This window comes from Aulonocara stuartgranti, assembly GCF_965226115.1.
Source record: "Aulonocara stuartgranti genome assembly, chromosome: 8".
In the NCBI taxonomy this organism is placed as follows: domain Eukaryota; kingdom Metazoa; phylum Chordata; class Actinopteri; order Cichliformes; family Cichlidae; genus Aulonocara; species Aulonocara stuartgranti.
In genome coordinates, this window is record NC_138959.1 from 2,174,950 (window position 1) to 2,200,498 (window position 25,549).

General features: G+C 42.9%; 1 protein-coding gene across 6 annotated transcripts in view; it reads right to left on the reverse strand.

The window, feature by feature from the left end:
* Positions 1-25,549, reverse strand: part of grid1b (glutamate receptor, ionotropic, delta 1b) — a 601,213-nt gene that overhangs the window by 312,923 nt on the left and 262,741 nt on the right. The window contains exon 1 of one of the 6 annotated variants that reach the window (XM_082544625.1): positions 1,470-1,516. The exons of the other annotated variants lie outside the window; for them this stretch is intronic. Coding sequence (XP_082400751.1) covers positions 1,470-1,500 — 31 coding nt within the window. The 5' untranslated portion in view covers positions 1,501-1,516. Of the gene's footprint in view, positions 1-1,469; positions 1,517-25,549 lie in introns of those variants that run through there. 6 annotated transcript variants of the gene reach the window in all.

The window sequence follows — 25,549 nt, forward strand, 5'->3', positions numbered from 1 at the left end:
GTGTGGTTATATGTATATATATATATATATATATATATATGTATATATATATATATATATATGTTAGGGGTGCAACAATACTCGTATCGATATTGAACCGTTCGATACAGAGCTTTCGGTTTGGTACGCATATGTATCGAACAATACAACATTTTTAATTTATTTTATCAACTTTTCTTCTGACGATGCTGTCTGTGTCGAGAGCTCAGTGGATCTGTGTTCGACTACTCCGCCTAGGCTGCACTGTCGAGCGCAAATCCACTGAGCACAGCGCAAGCTAGCAAGACAGAAGCTAAGCTCGTTGCAACATGGCAAACTGACCCTCCCCCACCCTCATTCAGATCTGGCCTTTGGAACTATTTTGGTTTTCATGTGACGTATGACCCTGAAGGTAAGCGCATCATGGACTAAAGTAAAACAGTATGTTGCATGTGCCACGCAATGCTCAATTACATGGGTGGGAGCTAGCGTGTTAGCGCAGTTAGCTCGTTAACGTGTTGGCCGTCCAGCCCCATGCACGGGGCGATCCACGGTACCTCGTTAACGGAGATTTGCCGTGTTGTGGCGTTAACGTCATTTCAGATTAACGCTGACAGCACTAGTGGGAACACAACGAATATGACTGCACATTTACTCCGACAGCATCCTAGTGCAAAGACAAAAACAACAAGCATGCTACTAACTTTAGCCGAGTCATTTAGACAGCTGTTAGCACAGGATCCTCCTTATGGGGACCTGATATGTTTAATATGCTGCTGAGAATATAGCCCAGAAGAAGCGTATAGTATAGCTTTTATTTTGGAAAGAGACATTTCTCTGTAATAAACTCTCTTTTCCAAAGATGAGGGATTTCTCCATCAGATAGATTTATTATTTTATTACTTTGTTGTTTCAGCAACATTAAATTTAAAAACTGTACTTTTGAGTTAAATATATATTTATAATTTTAATAAGTGACAAATTAAAAAAGCATGAACATTTTTTTGTATCGAAAAAAATATCGAACCGTGAATTTTGTGTATCGTTGCACCCCTAATATATATATATAAATAAAACCACACAGTTTTTTCCCACAAAATCCACGTAGTTTTCACATTTTATGTCAGAATTTTATGTGGATTTGATCTTTTTATTGAGGTTTCTTAAGACACTGAGACTTCCCTCTCCAAACCCATCTTTCCAACCTCAAAAGAGACGGAGCAAACCAGAAATAATAAAATATGTTGATCACAAATTTGTCCTACATTAAAAACAGAGCTGGTGTCAAAGTGAAGACCAGTGTCAGTTTTCACACTGATCTCCATAAACAAGATAACAAAGCTCAAAATATGAACCGTTGTGTTGTTTAATCAAACTTATGCACAGAACACAGTACCCCCTGCTGTTACTGAGATGTAGACGCTGCTGGAGTGATGCCGTTCACCTGAAACTCCTTTTGTGCGTTTACGTTCAGCAGCATATGCACTTACTGCAGCAGAGATGTCGTACAAAGACACACATTGTACTGCAAAGCCAACAATGAGCCGTCTCCTTCCTGGCATGCAGACCGTTTCCCTCTTCCTCCTCTTAGCCGTCACCGGCTCTTTTTAGTGTCCGTTTTCCTCCCTCTTCATTTTCTCTCTTTCTGTATCGCTTTCCATCCCAATTCTCTCACTCTGACCTTGAAATGAATAGGAAGGCACCACAGATAGACGAGAGCACGATGATGGGAAATGGAATTGAAATGTTATGGAGTCGAATTTAAAGGCGGCAGTCGGGGAGAGGAGGGGTGGGAGACAGAATATAGTTGATGAGGGAGGTGAGGAGGAGAGGAAACAAGGCCAAGGATAATAAATTCAAGGAGGAAAGAAGCGAAGGAAACAGGAGGTTAGGAGATGTGGAAAATGAGAGGAAAGGAGAGACATACAAGAGCGAGGTAAAGAAGTAGGAACGGGTTGGAAATAATAAAGTCACGAAAGTGGAAAAGGAAATGGAGCAGGAGAAAATGGAAAAGGAGAAATAGTGAAGATGAAAGGAAGTGAGGAAACAATGAGGAAAGGTGTGATAGGAAAACTGAAAGAGGCAAAGAACAAATGCAAAACAGACCCAATTAGAGGCTGAGTGACTGATTATATACAGTCCAACATCTGTATTTACACCAAAGAAGCGTAAATGTGCCAGACTTGAAATGTTCTGAGAGTCAGGAGTCAACATGTTCGCTGCTGTGATTGTACCAAACCCTAATGTTCACTCTGGCTCATTTCATTTGAAGTGCAGCGCCCATGTCTGTCCAATTGTTAAAGGAGAGCTGTTCAGCTCCACAATTTCGTACTCGGGCTCTGCTGCAGTAGTTTTGTATGATCCATAGTTCAGGCTAGTCCCCATCTTATACTGGGCAGACGCAAGCTGTTTTAGCTCCTCCCCTTTGACACAACTTTCCTCTGACTGGCTGCTACGAGAACGAAGAGACGCATGAGGAGAGCTGAGAAACACCGGGGTGACGAGACACAGCTGAAGCTGATGAAAGACAACAAGACACAGCAAGGAAAATAAAAAATGATGCACACTGGACTGAAAGTTGTATTATTAGTCTGGTGCTTAACACTAACTAGCAGGTATGTCGCACGTCATGCAGTTTGCTGAGGAGGCGGGAGTTCTTCAATAACTCGGTCAATGGTTTAATAAAGGTTCTGTAAGCCTGTGGATAACTGGTATCATATGGAGGTTTGGAATCACCTCTGAAAACACCTGGGGAAGGTAGGTTTGGCACTGTATGTATACATATATATTTTTTATTTCGTTTTCAGGTTAAATTATGCATAAATCTGCAGGCAGCACATTCTCCAAAAACGTGGGTTCGTGAGTCAAACTTCAGGCCTCGTCGGTTTCACCCGGGCTGCTTCATAATGAGCACACATCCACGTTTTGATGCCTGAGATGCAAAGAAAGTGCCCAGAAACATCCTGTATATCCCGTCCCCATCACCTCCAGGTGGCTTTGTGTCTACAGTGCAGGGCAGCGAAAGAAGAACAGAAAACATTTTCACATAATGGTGACAGGTAAAACCCGTCAGATTGTTCCAGGTTTGCTTTCTGCTGCTGTTTTGTTTCTGAATAATGAGCCACTGTCTGCACTCATGCGCTGAGGACAAACACAGCTTTTCCTCCATGTAACCTCACTTCCCACATTTCACAAAAGCCTCTGTCATCCTCGCACACCGTTGCTCTGAAGCTGCGAGAGTAATCACATGTGTGAAAATGGTTCCAATGCTTCTAGCAGCCTCAATAGATGAGTACAAAACAGTGCGCTGAAAATAAAGAGAGGGTGAAACTTTCACACCCGGTCGCTAATGGGTGGATGGTGTCTGCAGGAAGCCATCAAAGCAGTTTGCGTATGCTGTCTGAGGTGGAGTTGAAGTCAAATATTTGGCTGGTTTCCTCCTGGGAGGAGATTTCTGGAATATCCCGTGCACTTGCTCTTCTGAAGACGAAGAAGGTCGCAGAGTTTCTGACAAGTCAGCAAATATTAAAGTTGGGAGGTTTGTTTTTTATCCTCTGCCTCCCTCATCTACATTCAACGGAGGTAATTTTATAAAGCTGAAGGGCAAGAACATGACACGTCTTGCCTGATAACACAAACTGTACACTCATTATAACATCAGAAGCTTAATGGAAACAAGCGGCACAAACACAGTAAGCCCTGTAACTCGGGACGCATGTATCACGTCAGCGAGGAAGCCGAGGGTTTGGCAGAGCTGACATTACGCAAACACCAACAGCAAGGGCGCTCATCTGTTTGCAGGTAGTGTCCATTCTGTCCCTCCATGCAAAATCCACATGAATATACCCCTCTGCAACTAACTATTAGCCCTCAGGAAAATAACCTGAGGGTAAGAAGTCTCATCAAGAGCCAACCAGTACATACAAGCCTGGCAGAGGGAGGAAGCGACGTGTCTAAATACCCTTAGAACAACTGCAAAGACACCTGTGAACTTAACCGAGTCAGGAAGTGAAGTCTGAAAGAAGACAATCATTAGAACCCAGATAGAAACCCTGACAGTGAGTTTGGAGACCAAGAAAAACAGAAAAGACACCTTAATGCCAGACATACGCTAAGGACAAACTAAGATTATTGACACTGGAAGGACATTTGCTGGTGAGGTGAGAGAGGGGAGGAAGAGAAAAGAAGGAAACCTGAAGAACAGCATCACCACAGTGAAGCATGGTGGTGGGAGTGTTATGCAGTGGGGATGCTTCACGTGTCTACAACTGGGCATCTTGTCAAGGAAGGAATCATAATCTCTTCTGGTTTGCCAAACAATCAGACTCCAGCTTCTACCACCAGGTAGATTATAACGGATGATTCTAAGCCTACCATGAGTCCTCGCTCCATTCTGCATCAGGCGCAAAGATCAAGACACGTGTACGTAAGTTACAAACCACAATGACGCGATTGGTAGCCTAATGCAAGGTCACATCCCAGCGTCGTATTACTGCGCCCTGACAATCGTCTGAGCGCAGCCCCACCCCACACTGGCTGGAGTGCCATAAGGCTCTGCTGTGCTTTATTGTAGTTCAACCAGCAGCTGTAGCTCATTTGTGGTGGTACAGGGCAAAGGCAGCTCTGTGTTGATATAATTCTTAATAGGAGATTGCTGTTGTGCAGTTATTGAAGTCATATAAGCGTTACTTCTTTAGCCGCAGCAGAAGTTATGAGTGTATGAGAGAGTGCAGCTGTGGGAACAACAGGTCCACTGTGGTAACAAACATGAAGGATGCAATCAAACATAATTTTCACAGACGAGGTTGTTGCAGTGATCACAGTGGGGAGAAGACTGCAGCGGAAATAGCTTAGCTTGATTTCTACCCAGTTCCAAAGTATAAAACTATTTCTAACAGGAACCAGCAAAAGAATGAAATAATCAAACTCAGTATTGTGTTTCTATGTGCTGCTGTCATGTGAATATTAGGCGGTCGGGTTAATTCTCAGTGATCTTGTGAGACGTCTGAGGCATCTTTCCAAGACTCGGGCTATGAGCTTTTAGCCACACCACAGGTTTTTGGACCAGCCAGTGTCTTCTGAGGAACTACTGGCAGTGACGTGCATGCTGGCCCATGACGGATGGAGCTGACAGATGGTTCAACCAATCACATGCCAAGTATTTTTAGAAAGCTCCTGCACATTTCTAAATTGTTTTTAAGCAGTATTGTAGAAAAAACAATACTGAGAGTCAGGTTACATAGACGATAAAAGGCTAGCTGACTTTTTAACAATGTAAACTGTGGCGAAATGTGACATTTATTTATTTCCTGTTTTTCACTCATTTGACAAAGACTACACAGCTCATCCTCACAGACCTGCTGCTTTTTGTTTGCATTACTTTTACTCCTACTACTAATAAATATATAAGGTGTAAAAACAAGGAAACCATCTATTGGCTTTTTATCACTATGCATCACTTTTATTTATTTTTCGCTTTACTTTCAAATAGCTGTACAGCACTTTGTCTGAAAGCGCCAAGTTATTATTATTATTATTCTAAGCTAATCAAAGGCCACAAAACAGGAATCTATGTGTGCACATCATATAAAACACGAGGAATAAACAGAGATAATTACAGAGAACACAGACAATCCAGCGGATGGGCGGATAGATGGACGACTGCAAAACAGAAAGTTACCAGAAAACCATGAATTCAAAATAAAAATCAATAACTTTACAATAACTAAAGTTAATTTTAGAGTAATGAAGGAACCAAATCATAATAATAAAACCTAAACCCAAAAGAGGAAGCTGAGGTTGGGCCCTGTTGAAATATAAAGGCCTAAACAAGTGGAGCTGTTGTTGTGTGCGTCAGAAAGCAGCTTCTGATTCTAACGTCTTTGGCGTCAGCGTGTCTGTACTTTACTTTCTGCTTCGTCTGGTTTTCACGACTCGGATCGTTGGGAAACTCTTCAGCACAAAATCACCAATTTGACGAGACTCTGTCACAAACACGTAATAAAGTTTCACTTCAGACTTTCTGTCAAACTGGAAAACTTTAACAACTCCCATCTTTCCCACACAGTTTTGTGGAATAAACTCTGAGATAGATTTTCAGTTGTGAGATCAATTAACAGCTACTTTGTGTTTCCTGGACAGGACAATGGAAACTAAACTAACACCACCAACATATCCCTGAAGGGGCATAAAAAATGTACTGTCACACATTCGCACCCAGAGAGTATTTGGAATAAAAGCCTTTTGACACCTCTGATGTGCCACCCCCAGGAGCCACTTTTTGTTTTCATGCCACTAACAGCTCTGTTGAAATAGGTCTCACTTACTCCAAACGGGAGACAAGAAACGCAGCTTTGACTTTGAGCACTCTTTCATTACGCTTTGTCTTTTATTTAAGCCTGAAGTGGCACTTTTTTCACATACCTGGCTCTCCTGATCAAAAGCCTCACATCCAACCGTTTGAAAGATGTGACTTGAAGTGTTTTCAGACGCGAAGGGTTACGGCGAGTGCATTTCAACAACAGGCAAAAAAACTTGAGCTAGAAATGTCAAAAACAGTGTCTTAACTTACCCAAAAGGCAGATAACAAACTGCAAATAAAGACAGGAGCGCTGCTGGAGGATTTATTTTGGTGTTCGCATTGAAGCGCTTGTGTTTTTCTAACCCTAAACCCATCAGTCGTCCTCGTACCAGCGGCTCCGTGAGCACGCCCAGGAATGAAAGATTTACCAGGTCGCGCTGCTGGTCTCGAGCAGAGGTTATTTTCTGTGTGTTGTCAATAATTTAGAGGAAAATCTAAGAAAATCTCCTTTTTCGGTGCTCACGTGGAATATTCGGACGAGTGATTTCATGAGTATCACGTTTTCATGTTGCTCCACCTTCTGAGTGAATCTTTGGTAATTATAATTATAATAAAGAGTTTGAAGCATCCTTCATACTTCAGTCCACACAAAGTGTGTGCACCTACAGCTCTTTCAGCAGCAGCATGCTAACATCACCAGGTGTAATGCTACACACTGTCATTTTACCCGAGCATGTTCACATGCAAATATTATCTACATTACACCAGGCAGCAATCTCCAGGCTGGAAACTGAAGGAAGTGGCAGAACCTGAAGTTCCTCTCGTGGCCACTGGAGGCGCCAAAAGCAAGTCAAAAACGGTTTATTTATCCCTCTAAACAACTTTATTTTAAGTTCAGTTCAGCACCAAATCACAAGCACACTTGCCTCAAGTGTTTTATAAGACAATAATACAGACAATCACAGGAAACCCTTATGAGAAAGCACTTGGTGACAGTGGGAATGAAAACCTCCTTCTTAACAGGAAGATACTTCCATCTGCTGTGGGGTGAGGGGAGGACAGAGGGCACAGAGTGGAATAATTAATGTAGAGAGGTGATGAAGACAGAGAGCGAGAAAAGTTGAGGGAAGAAGAACCAGTGCATCATGGGAAGGCCCCAGCACCTGATCATGCCCCTATAAGCTTTATCAAAAAGTTTTAAGCCTAATCTTAAAAGTATGTTCACAATGTGTGAATATATATATTATGGATACAAGATCTGCAAACAAACAGACACACACACAGAAGCTAAACGGTTTGTAATCCTGACTTTGAATAAGCCAGTAAAAAAAACGTGATCTTCGAGGTCGGAGAGAAACTGAAAAGCAGACCAAGCTGAAAACTTCCCCTTCCTGTCGCTTAAAGCTGTCACTTCAAAAAACAAACACAAAAAAATGGCAAAGGTCACAAAGACGAGATGAGAATTCAAAATCCGAGCCCACAAACCAGCAGGCGGCTTCCTGGTGGCTACACTTCATGAATAGCAACAAAAAGGTATTTGCACAAACCAGCATAATTCACACGTAAACCTGGCAGTGCACCCAGTCCTCACCCAGACATTTCCCCCGAAACCACAAATGTCAAGCGTAACGAAGGCGCGACAGGAAATGTCAGGTGATCCTGAAAGTCATTACATTTCATCCTGTGGGAATCGGCGATATCTGTGCTAAATTTCATGGCCACATATGTAATAATGTCAACCTTATGATAGCAGCAGAGATGAAAAGTCTACAGGACTCATCGCTCTGTTCGGTCTGGACCGTGCAGGTGAGCTGGACCGACATACGGACCGATTTCGATTCCAGCTGGTGATGATCAACAGACCCGCTGCTGTGTAGAGGCCGGGTTGGATTAAAGCAGAGCAGATGCTGATAATACGATGGCAGCAGTTAAGAACAAACCTTTGTTCACACTAACCAGGGTCCCAGATCATTGATCCCAGTGTTTGTCCTGATTTTAAGCTACAGTACAACTGATAATGATGTATTGTGTATTGTGTGTGTGTATTAGTGAGTCTGTCATATGCTGTCCAGGGGTAAAGATTTACTATAACATACATCAAATCAATGCTGGTCTTACAGACAGCTCGATACACTTCTGCTATGAATTATGGGCTGTGATGTTCGATCCTTATCCACAATGTTAAATCTACTGATAGGTGAAGTGAAAAGAAAATTGATCTGCTCATTAGAATGCAGAGTTATGCTGGGAAACTCTGGGCCACAGCCTTCATGTATAAAACCCACCCAAACACCTGTGCAGTTACAGACTGAGCACGTCCATGAGAACGGCGCTCTCTGCTCCAGAACAGCTGAAGGATAAAAAGAGCCCACGGCACTGACCGGGCCTCCAAACTTCTCAGATTCACGTTCGATAGATCTACAAACATCAGATTCACTGTGACAGAAACCAAGAGACATCCTTACAGTCACATGTCCATGCTCCAGCGGAGCAGCGCCAACGTGGCAGGACAAGGACCTTCTGACATACAGTACAAAGACCTGAAAGCTCAGGCCCATCACCCCATTTACACAGCGCCAAATCACAACAACAGTCGCCTCAAGGAGCTTTACATTGTAAGGTCGACCCTACAATAATACACACAGACATAAACCCAACAATCATATGACCCCCTATGAGCAAACACTTTGGTGACAGTGGGAAGGAAAAACTCCCTTTTAACAGGAAGAAACCTCCAGCAGAACCAGGCTCAGGGAGGGGCGGGGCCATCTGCTGTGATTGGTTGGGGTGAGAGAAGGAAGACAGGATAAAGACATGCTGTGGAAGAGAGACAGAGGTTAATACTATAGGAACAGCAAGTAGGCCTGCAGCGTGAGAGCGAAGTGTTCTGATAGGGTGATATGGTACCACAAGGTCATTAGGATAAGATGGGGCCCGATGATTTAAGAGCTTGTATGTGAGGAGCAGGATTTTGAATTCTGGATTTAACAGGAAGCCAATGAAGGGAAGACACAGAGAAAAACTCACTGAATCAGATAGTGAGATGATCCAGTCGTCTGATAGGTGAGTCACAGCCTTGTCTGGCCTCCCTGCACTCTAAACAGATACAGAGGATGGCTTTATCAGTTCTTCATAATGGCTCCCATCATCTGTGGGGTGAATTTCAGCTTCTGTCCTCTGCATGGAGGCTTTTAGTCCCAAGGTTTTTTATCACTTGTCTAATTATCAAATGTGTGTTTGTCAGGTTGAATGGGTCTGTGTGTTTTGCAAAGCTACCTACAGGTATAAATGCAGTGACCTCAGCACAGGGATGGACTGGCAGGCTGTCTCAGGTGTAGTCTGCCTGCCACCCACTGACACTCACTACCCTGAAGTATGTAAGAGGTTAAAAATGTTCAATGTTTGTGCTGTTTCTGTGTGGCATTATGGTAGTTTGTGAAAATAAAACCAAAAGCTCGAACAACAATCTCTCTGGTGCTTTAAATACAAACATTTCAGTCTTTGTCAAAAACACGAGCACGGAGCCTTCGGGGCCTCTCGGCTTTAAAACAAAGAGAGCAGAGTACAAGCTGGCATCGTGGTTAACATTTAAAGTTTGGGTGAACTTTGGAAATCTCTTTTGTTACATGCAGACTTTCAGACAATCTGACAAACCTACAAGCTGCCAAGCATACAGCAAACGGTAAAGGCCAATGAATCTGCAGATCTGCAGCCACCCTGACGGAAAAACCTCTTCCCAGAGTTGGCAAAGTACGCTGTGCCCTCTTATTCCCACCTACACAGCAGCATTAGACGACTGATTTAAAAACCACAGCTGCTAATTATATTTCTGTTAATTGATTTCTCTTGCTGGGGTCTTTCATTCAGTTATTTTAAGTTAAAAGGAAATCAAGGAAAAACCAGAAGAGATTTTTCACAAGCAGGAAACAGAAACACATAAACTGGTGCCTCGTTGCTTTTGTAGGGTGTTTTGGGATTTGTTTAGGAGTTAAAATTGGATTTTGCAGGTTGAACCCATAAAATGACCCCGAGATGAATGTGAACTTTGGTAACTGCAGTTTGTGGACGGGCTGCTGTGCTGCTGCTTGCTCCGAGATTTATTCTCCTTTGTGGGTTACTTAGAGTTACTGCAGTGTATTTTATCTAAAGAAGATTTCATCATGGCTGCTTTCCAACTCCACTCGAATTTGGCGAGTGATACTAAGAAGCATCATCAGCTTTATTATTAATTAACGACGGCTACCACTGACCTTACCTAACCGTGAGCACGAACACAAAACCTGCTCTGCACCAGCCAAAGTCCAGTACTGCTAACTGTGTGTACTCCTGTAGCTTTATATTAACACAGAGTTATTATCACCGTTTGTTTTTGTGCTTGAATGCACATATTTGGTTCTTATTTTATCAAGAAGCTCTTTCACTCACACCACATCGTGGCTGGATCATTGCATCAGTGCAGTGAATGTGCACACTGCCTTTAAGTGTATATTCTGTTGTTGCGTCTATAAATACTGAACATATTCCCGTGTTATTAAGAAACAGACATGATGGGAAAACTGAAAAGCTGGATTTGACGTTGTTCACAAGGGAAGATATTTCAGTTTTGTTCAAAGACACAAATGTTTAAGTGATGTCCTTTTGCCTGGGGATGTAATTATGTGTCCACTGTAAGGATGTGGGCCACAGGGAAGAGACTTGACATGTATAATGATACAGTAAGTGCTCTGCATGAAGGCACTAAGCCCTACTGAAAACACAAATATGACACATGTATCACGCTGAAGCTCAGAAAGCATTGAAGTCGTAAGGTTTGGCTGGTAGAGTCAGGGCCTGTGTTCAAGTCTGAGAAAGATAAATACGATGTTCATGAACAAACCATCAGGGCTGACGGAGAAGCTGCGAATGACGTCACAGGTTTGCGGTTCGTAGTAACTGTGAAATTTCTCTAACATTACAGCAGAAGCATTATAGCATGCGCCTCTGTGGTTATGATGGCATTGCATATATGCATTAATCATGTTAAACATGCAGGTGGGACTGTGTGTGTGGGTGTATGACCTCTGCATGGCTTCTTTTGGAGGGACTTGAGTTTGGTGGATGTCTGCATGATTCTGACCCACTTTCAGGCCTCCAAAAAAGGCCCAACCTTTCCCCCGAATAACTCCTTCTCCTCTGGTGTGTTTGGATTATGTAACTCCTCCGTGCTGCTCAGATGACAGCGAACTCGATCTGCTCCAAAGAAACAGGTCAGGAGTTGCGAGTCCCAAACGGACCGTTCTCATCTCCAAACACACTCGGATGTGCTTGGTTTACCCCGCTGTGCAGGGCGGGGCCGTCCCTGCAAGGGAGTTTAAGCAACGGCTATCTGCCGTGTTCACACACATGTACTTAATAATGTTTTTACTGCATCATTTGGCTCTTTTCCTGCTTCATGAAAACAGATTGGGAACATGTTAAAACCCTTTCACGCTGAAGCCCTGCAGATGAGTGGAACTGTCTACTTACTTTAATATTCAGTCTTATTCTTCCACCACTACGTCTCTGCATCTCCCTCGCTCTCCTCTAGTCTTTCCATATACCTCTCACTCTCTTTTGCATCAGGCCTGACTCAGCAGTGTTTTCAGAGGCTAATAACAGAACCAGCCAGTCAAATTAATTACTGCTGGCCCTGCAGCAGCAGTCGTACCTCTAACACACACACACACACACACACACACACACACACACACACACACAGAGGAGTATTTCTGGGTGCTCAGGCGACTGAGGAGCCGATTCCAGACATTAAATACCTTTGGGGCACTGAAGTGAACGAGACTACACACTTCCCTCTTCCGTCTGGAGCCTTAAAGGGCACTTACACCCTAAAACCTTAACGCGATTAAAATAACATCACATGTGAGCATTTGGAGCTACCCCGACATTTTCAGAGTGTATCTCTGAAGCATCATTTGAGTTTCCAGGTTCAGCTGTGAGGCTGGAAATCACTTTTCTGAGCTCGTCTGTGCACTTCCAGCCTCTTTGATCTCAGCCACTGTAGATAACCTGACACCGCTCGACTGCTTATCACATTTCCCACACTCTAAAACAGAACTACAAGTGAAGACATTACAACTGTCCTTATGTTTGCATAAACAATCACTGACGGTTGAGGTTGGAATTTGGACATGCGCTTAATAGATAAAAGTCGTACTTTTTCTTCTTCCGAATAAACGCTGCCTGAGTGAGAATAGTTTTTTCTGTCTTAGTCGACAGCTTCCCTTCGTTTGTTCTCAAGTTAGAGATCAGACTGTACGCCTGTATCGATTCTTACTTTCTAATGTCAGTGTAACTGAAATAGCCTTCATGTTTCCTGCGATCGTTTACATTTGCAGCAAATTAGCAATGAGAAATTAGGAAGATCGCGCAAGCTGCTAGGCAACAGCCGCCTTCAAGGTCATCCATAATAATTAACATTGCTAAAATTAGCCACAGCTAAGCCTGGCGTAAGCTTTTAGTTGTTGCACTTGCAGTAAAGTTCATAAAAATCCAGTTTGTTAATTGCTGTTCCACCGTTTCCTCTAAAGTCTGGTGTAGCAGCACGACTGCAGATCTCCGAGGTGACCTCTCTGTGCTGACAGTTCAAGCCTCCTGCATGTGACGGCTCTGCGGCGTCATGCGCTGTGAATCCAAAGACAGACGCCCGCTGACGTGTGACGTGTTTCACTTACTCCACTCGTGCATAAACCCCACCTCAACAAACAAACATGCACAAAATCTCACCGCTCCCTTCTGTCCAGGCACTTAGTCTCTGCCGGCACACTTGTCATGTTTTGCCTCCGGCAGCATATGGCTGCCTGTTGGCCTGCCTTACCCAGTTGACTGCCTTCCAGGATCTGATGCAAAGATGTCCACCAAGAGACGCCTGGTGGTCATTTCCCATCCAGCACAGAGCAAATGTCCAATTCCAACTCATGAAATTCCTGCTTTGTGCCGGTTTTATGTTTGGTTAATAGATTACAAGGAAATTAAAGTGAAAATGAGCCATCAGATTTGATTTTGAGTGGGGAATATTCAAGTGCAGTCTATTCTTGTAAGAACTGCACTCAACAGTTCAAAGAGCGATGTTTTGTTTCACATCACTCCCACGGAGACCTCACTTAAAAGATCATGTGCATAACTCAGTAGAACACGCTGTTAAAACTAGAGATGGCACGATACCACTTTTTTATGTCCGATACCGATACCGATATGAATCCGATATAGTGTTTTTTAATCAACAAAACTGTTTTTTAAATATCTTGCTGCATTTTGTATAAGTTCATACTCAAGTTTAAAACAACAACTACACTAAAGCTATTCTGTTATACCTGTATGCAAAAAAAAATATTTATAGTTCAGCAATACTGATCAATGTAATAAACTTAAACCTACACCATCCTCCCTATTCTGGTATTTTAAAGAGTACTTAGCATAAATATTAAGCAACCTAACTAATAGGGTTCCAACTCCCAGCAACAACAAAAATAAAAAAATAAAAAATAGGGAACCACCCCTCACGCTCCACCTCATGATGCTTAATCGACGTAATCAACCTTAATTTGATGCAGTGTGAAAAAAAATGCACAGAAATCAATTATTTTTCAAGAAATATTAAATAGATTCAACATCTTTCTTCAACAAAATTGCAGACTGCACAGATGGTACCTTCCCAAAGGGAAAAAGTACTATAGCTTACTAGGGTATATATATTAGACTTAATAGTTACTATATACAGTAACTGACTTCTATTCATTTTACATCAGATTAAAACTTTGGGTGTCAGATAATTATTTATTAAAAGCTCGACATTTTAAATGAGAATAAGAAAGAAAAGTATGTCTTTGTGCCCCCTTTTCCCTGTTCATGCCCTATCGGCCCCCCTGGCTAAACTTTGCTAGATCCGCCCCTGCACAGTTACCAGCGTCAGCTACGTAGAAAAAGATCCTGGTGTAGAAAGTAATATTAAATACATTCTAACAACAGCTGATCAAGCTTAAACGTGCTGCTGTTGTTTAGCCGCTGGTTTCCTCTTTCTGGTGCAAAGTGGGCCAAAAACAAACTAGAGACATGGACTCGCGACAGAAAAGCCGATCAGCTGATCGTTAAGCAGTTTCATGATTGAAGTAGCAGCAGGAGAGGCAGTCGCTCCATATATCGCTTGTTAAGCTTAACGCAGGAATGCTTTACATTCAGAGATGGACTTACACACTTGCTTTACTTCTCTCGGGGATAACTTTGTCGGAGATGAAATGCCAGGTTGCTAGCGAAGCTCCACATGCTATCCAGACCACCGACAGGTCCCGCATGCCACAGCCGCTCTATCACGTGATGCATACTGCTCCGACGTGCTAACGTTCTGAGGTGAGTTACGGCGTGTTGCAAGTTTTGTGAGGTGCTTTCGTGATATTTAATGGATCGGATTACATTTTTTATTTTTCTCCGATATCTGATCCAGTAATTTAGGTCAGTATCGGACCGATACCGATACGTAATATCGGATCGGTCCATCTCTAGTTAAAACCAGCAGAGGCCAAACCTATCCACCAAGATCTCACAGACGTTTGATTGCACTCTACATCACTCATACCAGGCAACCAGCTGATGTAAGCCTGTGTAACAAGTGATGCTGTGCACGTTAGCCATGAGCCAGCTGGGCATTGATTAGAAAAGAAGCAAAGAGAATTGTTTGCTGAAGAATCTGAAGCCAGAAAAGAAAAACATGTTTTTATCTTTGAAGGTCTCAGAATAGACGCGCTGCTAAATAACTCAACAATACTGTAGGTTTATATTACGGCCATAGGTTAATAATTTCTCAATTATACGTATCACAGACTGAGGAAAGTCTTATTGAAAAGGTGTTCAACTCTCCACGAGGCTTCATATGTTTTCTGTTTACCAGGTGAAATGCGAAGTTGTTGTCAGGCGGCCGTCTCGGCCTCTGCGACACCTCTGCAGAGTCCTCGGACAACCGGTAGATTAAAACCAACACTGTGCCATATTAGCACAGAAGACTTTATTACCCATGCCCACAAGTTCATCTCAATCCACAGTGCCGAGCTTTATGTAGATGAAACACAGTCTGGTGATTTACTCCGAGTTCCTCTGCGACACTCAGTGGACGTCTGTGGAGTCGTGGGTCCCAGTTTTAAGAAAAGGGACCCAGTGGTTACGATCCAGTTATCGGGGTACCACAGTCCTCAGTCTCCCTGGGATGGTCTGCACCCAGAGGACCAATGCTGTTGTCATTCTGGTAGCAGAACAGTGGACCGACTCCTTCTCTACCAGGGATATTAAAGGTTGGATGGATCCAGTCTGAATGATTTTTGTTGACTTCAAGAAGGGTGAACAACTATGTGCCTTTACTGCTTGGGAATATACGGTATGCATCGTTATGGCCCTTGAAAAGGATCACATAGTCCGATAAATACCAGAGGGTGCACATTCCTACCAGCGTGGACCTTTAAGGACAGACATTTGACTATCCTTTTGGTTCTGAGAGCGTGCACAGCTTGGATGGTATAGCTGTAGCTCCAGGTCTGTCGGCAGCTTCCCACGCTGCTGCCTGACCTTCCACAGAAAGACGTCTCCCAGCTTGGCTGTTTGTCAACTCATCCTGGTGAAAGAAGGCTTTATTATCCTGGACTCGTGCTTGGAAACTGAGCTCCCAGGAGTGACATCCAGATGAGTGAAAGTTTGGAACGGACGAAAGTTTGCAGACCTCAAGTTGCCAGAACTCTCTCAGATAAAACAGCAGCGCCTGGAGCTCAGGCAGAAAGAGAGTTATAAGGACGGCGCTGCCAGCCTGTCAGCTATGTGACAATAATATCCCCACTTCACACATTTGTGATGGGTGCACTGATGCACAAATGTACTGTTACTGCAGTGTGTGTGCGTGCGAGTGGGTACATACAACACAAAAGTAGATCCAACCAAAATACACTCAACCTTGGATATCCTTTCCATCTCTCTACATCAAACCCCTGAAGGATATAAATAGTTCTGTGTGTGTGTGTGTGTGTGTGTGTGTGTGTGTGTGTGTGTGTGTGTGTGTGTGTGTGTGTCGTGGTCATGCTGTCAGCCATCCAGAGGACACTGAGTGGCAGCTCTTGTACTTGCACAGCAGGATAATGACTTTAGTATCTTGGGAACTTCTGTGTGATCCTGATTTCTAAAATTTATTATTAATTTATGTTTTTAATTTATTTATTTTTTATCAATTTATTTTATTTTTTGTGAGGGGGGGGGGGGGGACTGGTTCCTTTCAAAATAAAAGTATCTGCCTTTTGTAAGAAATACTGTGATATTAAATCTTGTTTTAGCAGAAAGCTCAGAAAACAGAAAATGTTTCCTGGTGAATTCGGACAGAGGTAGAGATTACTCCTCCAAAACAAGTAACTCAGGATCTGTGCATTATACCTGCAATCGCATGACTGCATAGCAAATGTTCAAGTTTTAGTTATTCATTTCTTTATGACAGCACATTAGGGACATTTAAGGTGAAGTAAAAGGAGCACTGCAGGTGTCCATGCAGGTAGTTTCTGTTCTGTTTTCAGGGGAACCACACTTCTGATTGGATCAGTTTCAAACTCGTCCCGCCTTTCGATACAGCTTCATTAGTTCAGATTGGATCTCCTCTGTAGAGAGTATTTTCAATTATTTTATTTATTTATTTATTTATTATTATTTTTATTTTTTATTTTTTTTCTTTCTTGGGGGGGTATTTATGCTTGTTATTACTCACTGTCTTGTTTTACTCTGAGAAAAAAGGTAACTGACAAAAACTACGACAAAACACATTGTTCTGCTTCTCAGAAATGTTATTTCCCCAACGACGCAGGGATAAAATCACAGATGCATCCTTGTTGCATCCAGTTGCAAAGTACGATTAAGACAAAGTGCTCGTGTAATGAGCAGACAGCCTGAAAAAAAGACAACAAATGAAAAGAAAGCTTTTTTCTTGGAAATTTGTTATATTTTGTTTTACTCGATATGATAATTTTAACCTTTAAAATCATGCTACTAGACCATTTCCACCACTTTTAGATTTATCAGCCCAAAGTTTTCTTCTCCAAATATAAATCATGATTATTTTCAAAAATAAAGGACTTTATTATGTCAAAACTGAAAAAAAAACCCCACCACCTGAATGATTTGAATCCAGACTGGGAGTTTTATTTTGAAGTCTCATGGTGGCAGCAGGGCTGTGGTGGGCGAATTTTTCTTTCTTTTCTCAGGAAAGCGAAGCAGAAAAACAAGTAAATTACATACAGTCGGTATAGCCGAAAATATGAAGAAGACAAGTGGCACCAACATTAACTGTGGAGAAGCACTGCAGCAATGAGCACTTAGCAACAGAAGTGCCACTAAGACTCTCCAGAAGTGAAGATCTTCACAGTCACTTCTTTAACAGTCTATTTTTGCTCCTCAGAGGCACGGTAACCTGAAACTTAACTTTTATTTTTCCATTTCAACCATTTAGTGACTTGGAAGGAGTGCAGCGGTATGGTATGCTCCAGTTCCTTGGAGAACATTTCAAGAGAAGTGCTGCCGTGTCCCAGGGAAGATCATGTACAGAGAGAGTCGGTGGGAAGAGAAATAAAACATGAGATGTATGAGAGGTCGAGGGAATTTTTAAGTGCTGAGAGCAAATTGAAGTGGGAGGATTCGGCGATTTAAGGTACAGCACAACTTTTTGTGAGTTTTTAGCTTGTGATAAAAGTTCTGGTGACTAACTACTTTTCCGCCTGGAGCCCCAGTTTGGGGTTTAACTTTCAGCTGGGAGTTTATTAAGTTACGTGCGCAGATCAAATCAGGGACAAAATGTGCACCAGAGTATCTCCTTTAAAGGTTTCACATCCAAACTTCATAATCTAGTCAGTTTCTGGAGACAAAGTGAAGTACTGAAAGAAAATATAGCATTTAATATCTGCAGCGGTGATTAGAAGTGATGGCAAAGATAGTGTTGATATTATTAACTGTACGCTGCTGGCTCCACCTCACAGGAGACAACACACAAACACCTCCTCACGTATAAAGAATTAATCCTAAAATCTTGAACATTTATGATGAGAAAAAGTTTATATTAGATGCCAAAAAGCACTGCAGGCAGAATAAATACTGCAAGACAAATTCCAGAATAACAATGAACCAACTGCTGATTTCCACCAAGTCTATTAACAAAATCAGCAAATTCTGAATTCGGTTCAGTCAGTTTGATGCCATGGTTGTTTGCAGGGGAATAGCAAATTGCTCCTGCGTTGGTGTAAAGTCACTACATCAAGTGATAAAGGTTAATCTCTGCATTTTGTTCAGACATTACAGTAAAAAGGAGTGGCGTGGAAGAAGGCCAGAGTGTTTGATTTACCAGCCAATCTTTACAGGCGGTCATGAGCTCTGAGCAGGACCAATAGGCTCGGGGTTACCCGATGCTCCTCCATATGTGCTCAGGCTTATAAAGGAGGTAAAAAAGCACAGCTTCAAGTCAAAGGGTCCAGCTTGATACAGGTGTCTACCTCTGTGGGTTTCGTGGGTTGACCCAATTAAAGCACACAGGAAGCCCCAGAACTCACTGCAGGGATTAAACGTTCCACGCAGCTTGTGAACATCTCAGTGTCTTCTAGGAGGAGATGGACAAAGTGTTTCTGGATAAAAAGACAGCTAAGCTTGCTGCCCCTGGATGGATGGATAGACGGACTCATGGATGGATGGACTCATGGATAGACGGACTCATGGATAGATAGACGGATGGATGGATAGACGGACTCATGGATGGATGGATGGATGGATGGATAGATAGACGGACTCATGGATGGATGGATGGATGGATAGACGGACTCATGGATAGACGGACTCATGGATAGACGGACTCATGGATGGATGGATGGATGGATGGATGGACAGACTCATGGATGGATGGATAGACGGACTCATGGATGGATGGATGGATGGATGGACAGACTCATGGATGGATGGATAGACAGACTCATGGATGGATGGATGGATGGATGGATGGATGGACAGACTCATGGATGGATGGATGGATGGACTCATGGATGGATGGATAGACGGACTCATGGATGGATGGACTCATGGATAGATAGACGGATGGATGGATAGACGGACTCATGGATGGATGGATGGATGGATGGATGGATAGATAGACGGACTCATGGATGGATGGATGGATGGATGGATGGATGGATAGATAGACGGACTCATGGATGGACGGACGGATGGATAGACGGACTCATGGATGGATGGATGGATGGATGGATGATGGATGGATGGATGGATGATGGATGGATAGACGGACTCATGGATGGATGGATGGATGGATGATGGATGAATGGATGGATGATGGATTGATGGATGGACGGACTCGTGGATGGATGGATGGATGGATGGATAGATAGACGGACTCATGGATGGATGGATGGATGGATGGATGGATAGACAGACTCGTGGATGGATGGATGGATGGATGGATAGATAGACGGACTCATGGATGGATGGATGGATGGATGATGATGGATGGATGGGCGGACTCGTGGATGGATGGATGGACAGACTCATGGATGGATGGATAGACAGACTCATGGATGGATGGATGGATGGATGGATGGATGGATGGACAGACTCATGGATGGATGGATGGATGGACTCATGGATGGATGGATAGACGGACTCATGGATGGATGGATGGATGGATAGACGGACTCATGGATGGATGGATGGATGGATGGACAGACTCATGGATGGATGGATAGACGGACTCATGGATGGATGGATGGATGGATGGATGGATGGATGGATGGACTCATGGATGGATGGATAGACGGACTCATGGATGGATGGATGGATGGACTCATGGATGGATGGGCTTAAAGTTTGAGTGGACTAAGACTAGAAAAGCTCTATCCATGTGCAGTTCCACGCCGTTAGCTGAACGAACACGCTGGTTCATCATGATGCAACACTGGCCTGGAACAGCTTAAGAAAAATGAACATTTTGTATGATTTTGACAAGATGTTTGTAGGAATATGAAGGTCATTCATTCAACAGAGCAGGCTTAAAATTTGTGTATGTTCTTGGAACTTTGTAAGAGCTCGGCACATTTCACTAGTATGGAAATTATTCATAAACATATTTTAAACGGGATGAAATAAAGGATTTTGGAGACGTCTCAAAATAAAAGGTTAAAGTGACGTGAAAATAAATGGAGGCCTTGTTTAATAAAGAAAAGTTATACATGAGTGTTTAATTAGTTTCATACAAAGAGTGAAAGAAAGAGCTCGACCTGCATTAAATGGTCCAAAACAAACGAAACGCTGAACATATTCAAAAAGTTATTAATAAATCAACAACATGAAACTACTTCCTGATTTCGTAGAACTCCAGGACGATGTGACACGCAGCCTTACGTGTTCTTTTAACAGACAGATAATAACTGACTGTGATGTCAGCTGGTGGAAACAAGACAAATAGAGCAGAGAGACCTGTCATAACAGCTTACTGTCACTGCAGAGCGCCTGTGTGTGTGTGTGTGTGTGTCTGTGTGAGCTGACTGTGCGAAACACGTCAGACTAATATGATTTTGGCAAAGAAAGCCCATTATACCACTACGTGCCCCCTCGTCCTCGTGGAGAGGATAAGATTACATTTGTGTAAAATTACTCCACCTCCTAATAGTATCAATGGATGGTATTTGTCTTTGTGGAGTAAATGGATTTTGGTTTTCCAATTAGAGACTGTTAATAAAACTCCACAGCTGAACGGTTACGTGCAAATAAGCTGTTTGAGGCGTCGTCTCCATTCACAGACAGGTGACAAATGAAAGGAAGAGAACGTTTTCCTGAACAAACTGCCGACTCGCCACGCGGCTTCATAGCATTTAAAGGCCGTATCGTCAGATTCACGTCATGGGTGGGGCCACTGACACCTTCATCCTGTATTTCATCAGAGGACAACGGTGAGTTCTCTGTACTCATCTGCAATAACGTTACCTCAAAGGGAAGAGGACGGCTGACACGAGATCAGATTTTCAGATTTCAGTAGTAATAATACGATGCTACCTACAGAACATTTGGAAAAATTTCCAGCGGTCGATTTATAACTAATTAATAATAAAATGAGTAAACAGAACTGGCAGAGACTTTCAGTCTAAGTGTCGTAGTTCTGTGTGACAGCATGGTCTCACAGCAGTCTGTGATATAATAACAATCTTTAATTCATTGATTTGTGTTGCCAGATACAAAAACCCTTTTTACCCTGAATGTGATTTTCCACGTTTCCACTTGGTTTCTTGGAATCCCGGAGCAGTCGTAGAGGAGTAAACTGTGCTGATTTAAATTTCTAGAGACTAAAGTTTGAATCACACGTCAATTTTTCATGCATCATTTCTATGATTTTTAACTGTTATCAATTACAAATATGGTTTAGGGTTAGTCATTCAGAACTACTTAGTTACACAGGTTTTCTTCATTCACTGGTTGCCACGGCAACACCTCAGTTACAGATGATATTTCCTGTTTAATGACAAAAAGGAACAAAAGTAACAACCTGGGTTCAGGAACAGGAAACAACATTCATTCATTTCATGAGACCGTCCTGTATTAGTCACCTGGCTTCAGTGCTGGAGCTTTGCCTTCGTGTACTTCCAGTTAAGGAATCGTTTGGTGTTCGACCCTTTCACTTTAGGTTATAGCAACAGCGATATGGTTGGGTTATGGTACTTGTTAGGGAGTTTTTATTGTTTTATTTGCTTATGCTTCAAAAGTTATGTTATACATATTTCACCAGACACAGTTTTCTGTAGAAACAGGAAGCTGACCCTGTGACACTGACAAGAGACCAGTACAGAAATACATATCCGCAGAAGTTGACTTGCATTATATTATTCTTAGAAATTGACTTGCAACACACATACTTGTGACACACACACACACACAGCTTACACACAGACAGCATCAGGACCTGCGTAACAGGAAATGTGATTATATTTGCATATTGACGATGTAACCTATAAAAATAAACGAATACTGCAGTTCGTGGTGATTCGCTCTGAGCTTTTCACCCGTGCAGCACGTTAACCTACACAAGTGTCTCAGTGTTGTTTATTCACCTGACTGTTTGTTAACTGTAAATCTCTGACAGTACTTCAACCAAATCAGGACCTTTACTTAAACCTAATCAACCAAAGTGAAAGGTGACCAAAAACAAAAAGGAATAAAAGCAAAAAAGCAAAGAAAACACAAAAGTCCAAATGGGGTGGACGTGGTTACCTGGCTCATACACCTGGAACTTACCTCAAAGACATACTGACCAGATGTACAATTACACAGCAGCCCTACAGTACATAGTATTTATAATGAGCAGTCTTAAAACGGCTGTTTGCCTTTAGTAAACAGCACGTTCCCACTATCGCTTCCTAAATGTGATAAAATGAAGCCCCGACAGGCCTTTGGTTGCCCCCAGACACTGAGGGGCGTCTGAGCAGATACCCTAAACTCAATGCGAGGCTCAGGTCACCTCAAAGATATGATGCAATGGGCACGACCTCTTCTGATAGAGAGACCTACTCTGTATACTAGTGTGCATAAAGCTTGACAGCTATGACACCCAACACACAGCCGGAGTGAACATGAAAGAGAAACTGCACAGAGATAAAGAAACTGGTTTTGTTAATATGTTATGAGTCAACAGTGAAGTGATGCCTGCCTGGGTAGACTGTATTTATGTATCTGTCACCTCATATAACTGTATTTACTTTCAGGCCATGTATCTGAGTGTAAAGTGATAACACAACACTGTAATATGAGGCTCTGTGTGCAAGGCAGGCAGCAGAGTGAGGCGACCGTCCCGTCGAGGGTTCGTCTCGAGTGATTCGTGCTGTTCTTAATGCTTCCACCTCGCCGTCTCCTGTCACATATTCTGCCCGCTGACTCAAAAACACAGAGCTGCTCGCGGCTGTGAAATGCTGATATGAGATTAGAATGAGATATCTGAGGGAGAGTAAATATAGTCGGCATCTCAGAGGAATACGAACCTGGAGTGCAATTCGTTCAGGCAATCAGCCCAGAATCAGACGGAGGGGAAGGCTGGGAGGAAAGATGTGGCAACGGAGGGAGAGAGAGAACAAGAGGGCTACTCGGGGATTCGTCCAAATGAGATGAACAAGACAGGCACAAATTAAAAGATGCAAAGAAAAACTAAATCAGGGGATGCCCATCAAACCAAACTGACAGTAAGTCTCTCTAACCTGAATCGTAAGGCCGCTCTAATCGAATACAGTGATCTGGATTCGCTCGTTATGACTCTGGAGGTACGTTTGAAAGTAGCTTGCATATGAAGAGCAGATGTGGGTACACTTTGTTTTGATAGCTACATCTCGTAGTCATCGTCCATTGCGTAAGGGACTGGTGACCTGTGTCCAATGACAGCTGAGATACTCTAGGCCTTTGCAAGCTTGAATTGAATTGGTGGTGAAGAAAATGGTTGTCAGCTGTAAAAAAATAATCTCCAATCTCTGGGAAGTCCTGGCTATGCGTTGTCTCAGAGGGATCCGTTTGTGTTTTAGAAATGATTATTCAGTAAACCTTTAATGTGTCAGCATACAGAGATCTGCCAAGTGGATGCACTGGAGCTAAGCCATCCGCCGATGTGGGATAACACTGAGATCCACCCATCTGCCGTGGCATGGCTGAGCTTGATTTTTAGCCTGAAGCTTTGCTCCAGTGGCTTCATACAGTGTGTTCAAAAAATCCTGGTTATAAGCTTGAAACAGGTAGCAAAGGTTAGCATGGACCTCCAACCGGAATATTCAGGGCTACAATCCACAGCAGTCTTCCTCCACCAGAGTGAACTGCGTCCGGTGAGGAGCACTGACAATCGGCACAAATGGCATGAAAAGTGCCCGATGAAGTTGTTGCGATTGCTTTGCAGCTACGATACGTCAGGTGGGGTTTTTGACTGTTCCTTCAGTTGTTGCTTTGATCCTCCAGATTCTACTTTCTGTGTTAACTCTGGGTCAGAAACAACGGTTTGAAATGATTCATGCAATGTGATGTTTCTCCGAAATGTCTACAGGGCTCAAACTGTCTGCACTGAGAGGTGCAGGTTGCATCCATGGGAAATACCTGAGGTCAAAATAAAACTGAGTCATTCTCTGATTAGATCAACCTGCAGCTTATTGTATCCTGTGGGTATTTTCAGTGTACAAATCAGTTCAAGTATATCTTTAGCACAGACCCAAAGGACGATAGCTTTTTGTCAGGGCACCGGGAAGAGACAATAGACAGTGAAACACAATTCCAAGAAAGGAGGAAAAAATATGGAGGTGTGTGATGATGAATAAAGAAGACAGGAGGAAATGAGTGGAGGATGGAGCCGAAAGCAAGAGGGAGAAGAGCAGGAGAAGAAGAAAGAAGAAAACCAAGTAGGTAGGAAATGAAAAGAGAGTAAGACAGTGGTGTGCATATCACTTTACATTATCTGTGCTGTTCAACCTCCTTTTATGTCGCACACAGACCCACACAGACTCCTAACTTCCCACTTTTCTCTTGCTCATGTTCACTGACTTAATCTTGGCTTTTGGCGTAGCCAGCACTTGTCATTTCCATAATTCTTGTGATAGTGCAGAGGGGAGGGGGGGATGTGAAATAGAAAGCAGGGGGGAGGTAATCTGGAAAGCGAGCGGCTGCTCATCTGTCAAGATTACAGCTCTGAAATCCTGTGAAATTCTTTTTTATCTCTCAAAGCAAAAGCAGACTTCCACCTTCTGCCGTGTAATTGGTAGAATAAGAGCATTAGGTTTCAAAGGATGGAGATGCGTGGTTAGGATCCAAGTCAGAGGTGAGCAGCCAAGTCACATGACTTGGACTCCAGGAAGAGTCGAGTCAAGTTTAGGCTTTAAAACTCGACAAAATCGCATCGCATTCACTTCACAGCAGTCGGCGTGCCCAAAAGTTATCCAAATCCATATCCTGCTTGTAATACATGCAAATTGTCTCCAGCTACTTTGATTCACATGCTTTGAACCAGATCACTTGGCAGACAATCTCACTGTGAATCTGAATAGCTCTGAATATTTATAACGCTGCCGCCTTTATAGGTCTGCTGCTGCATTCTTTGCCTCTGCAAAGCTCGTGCTACATCCAAAAGCGCTGTTAGCATGCAGTGCCTTTAAAAAGCTGGGAACATATCTTAACCCATGCCCAGCACACACAGTTACACGCCCTACTACATACACC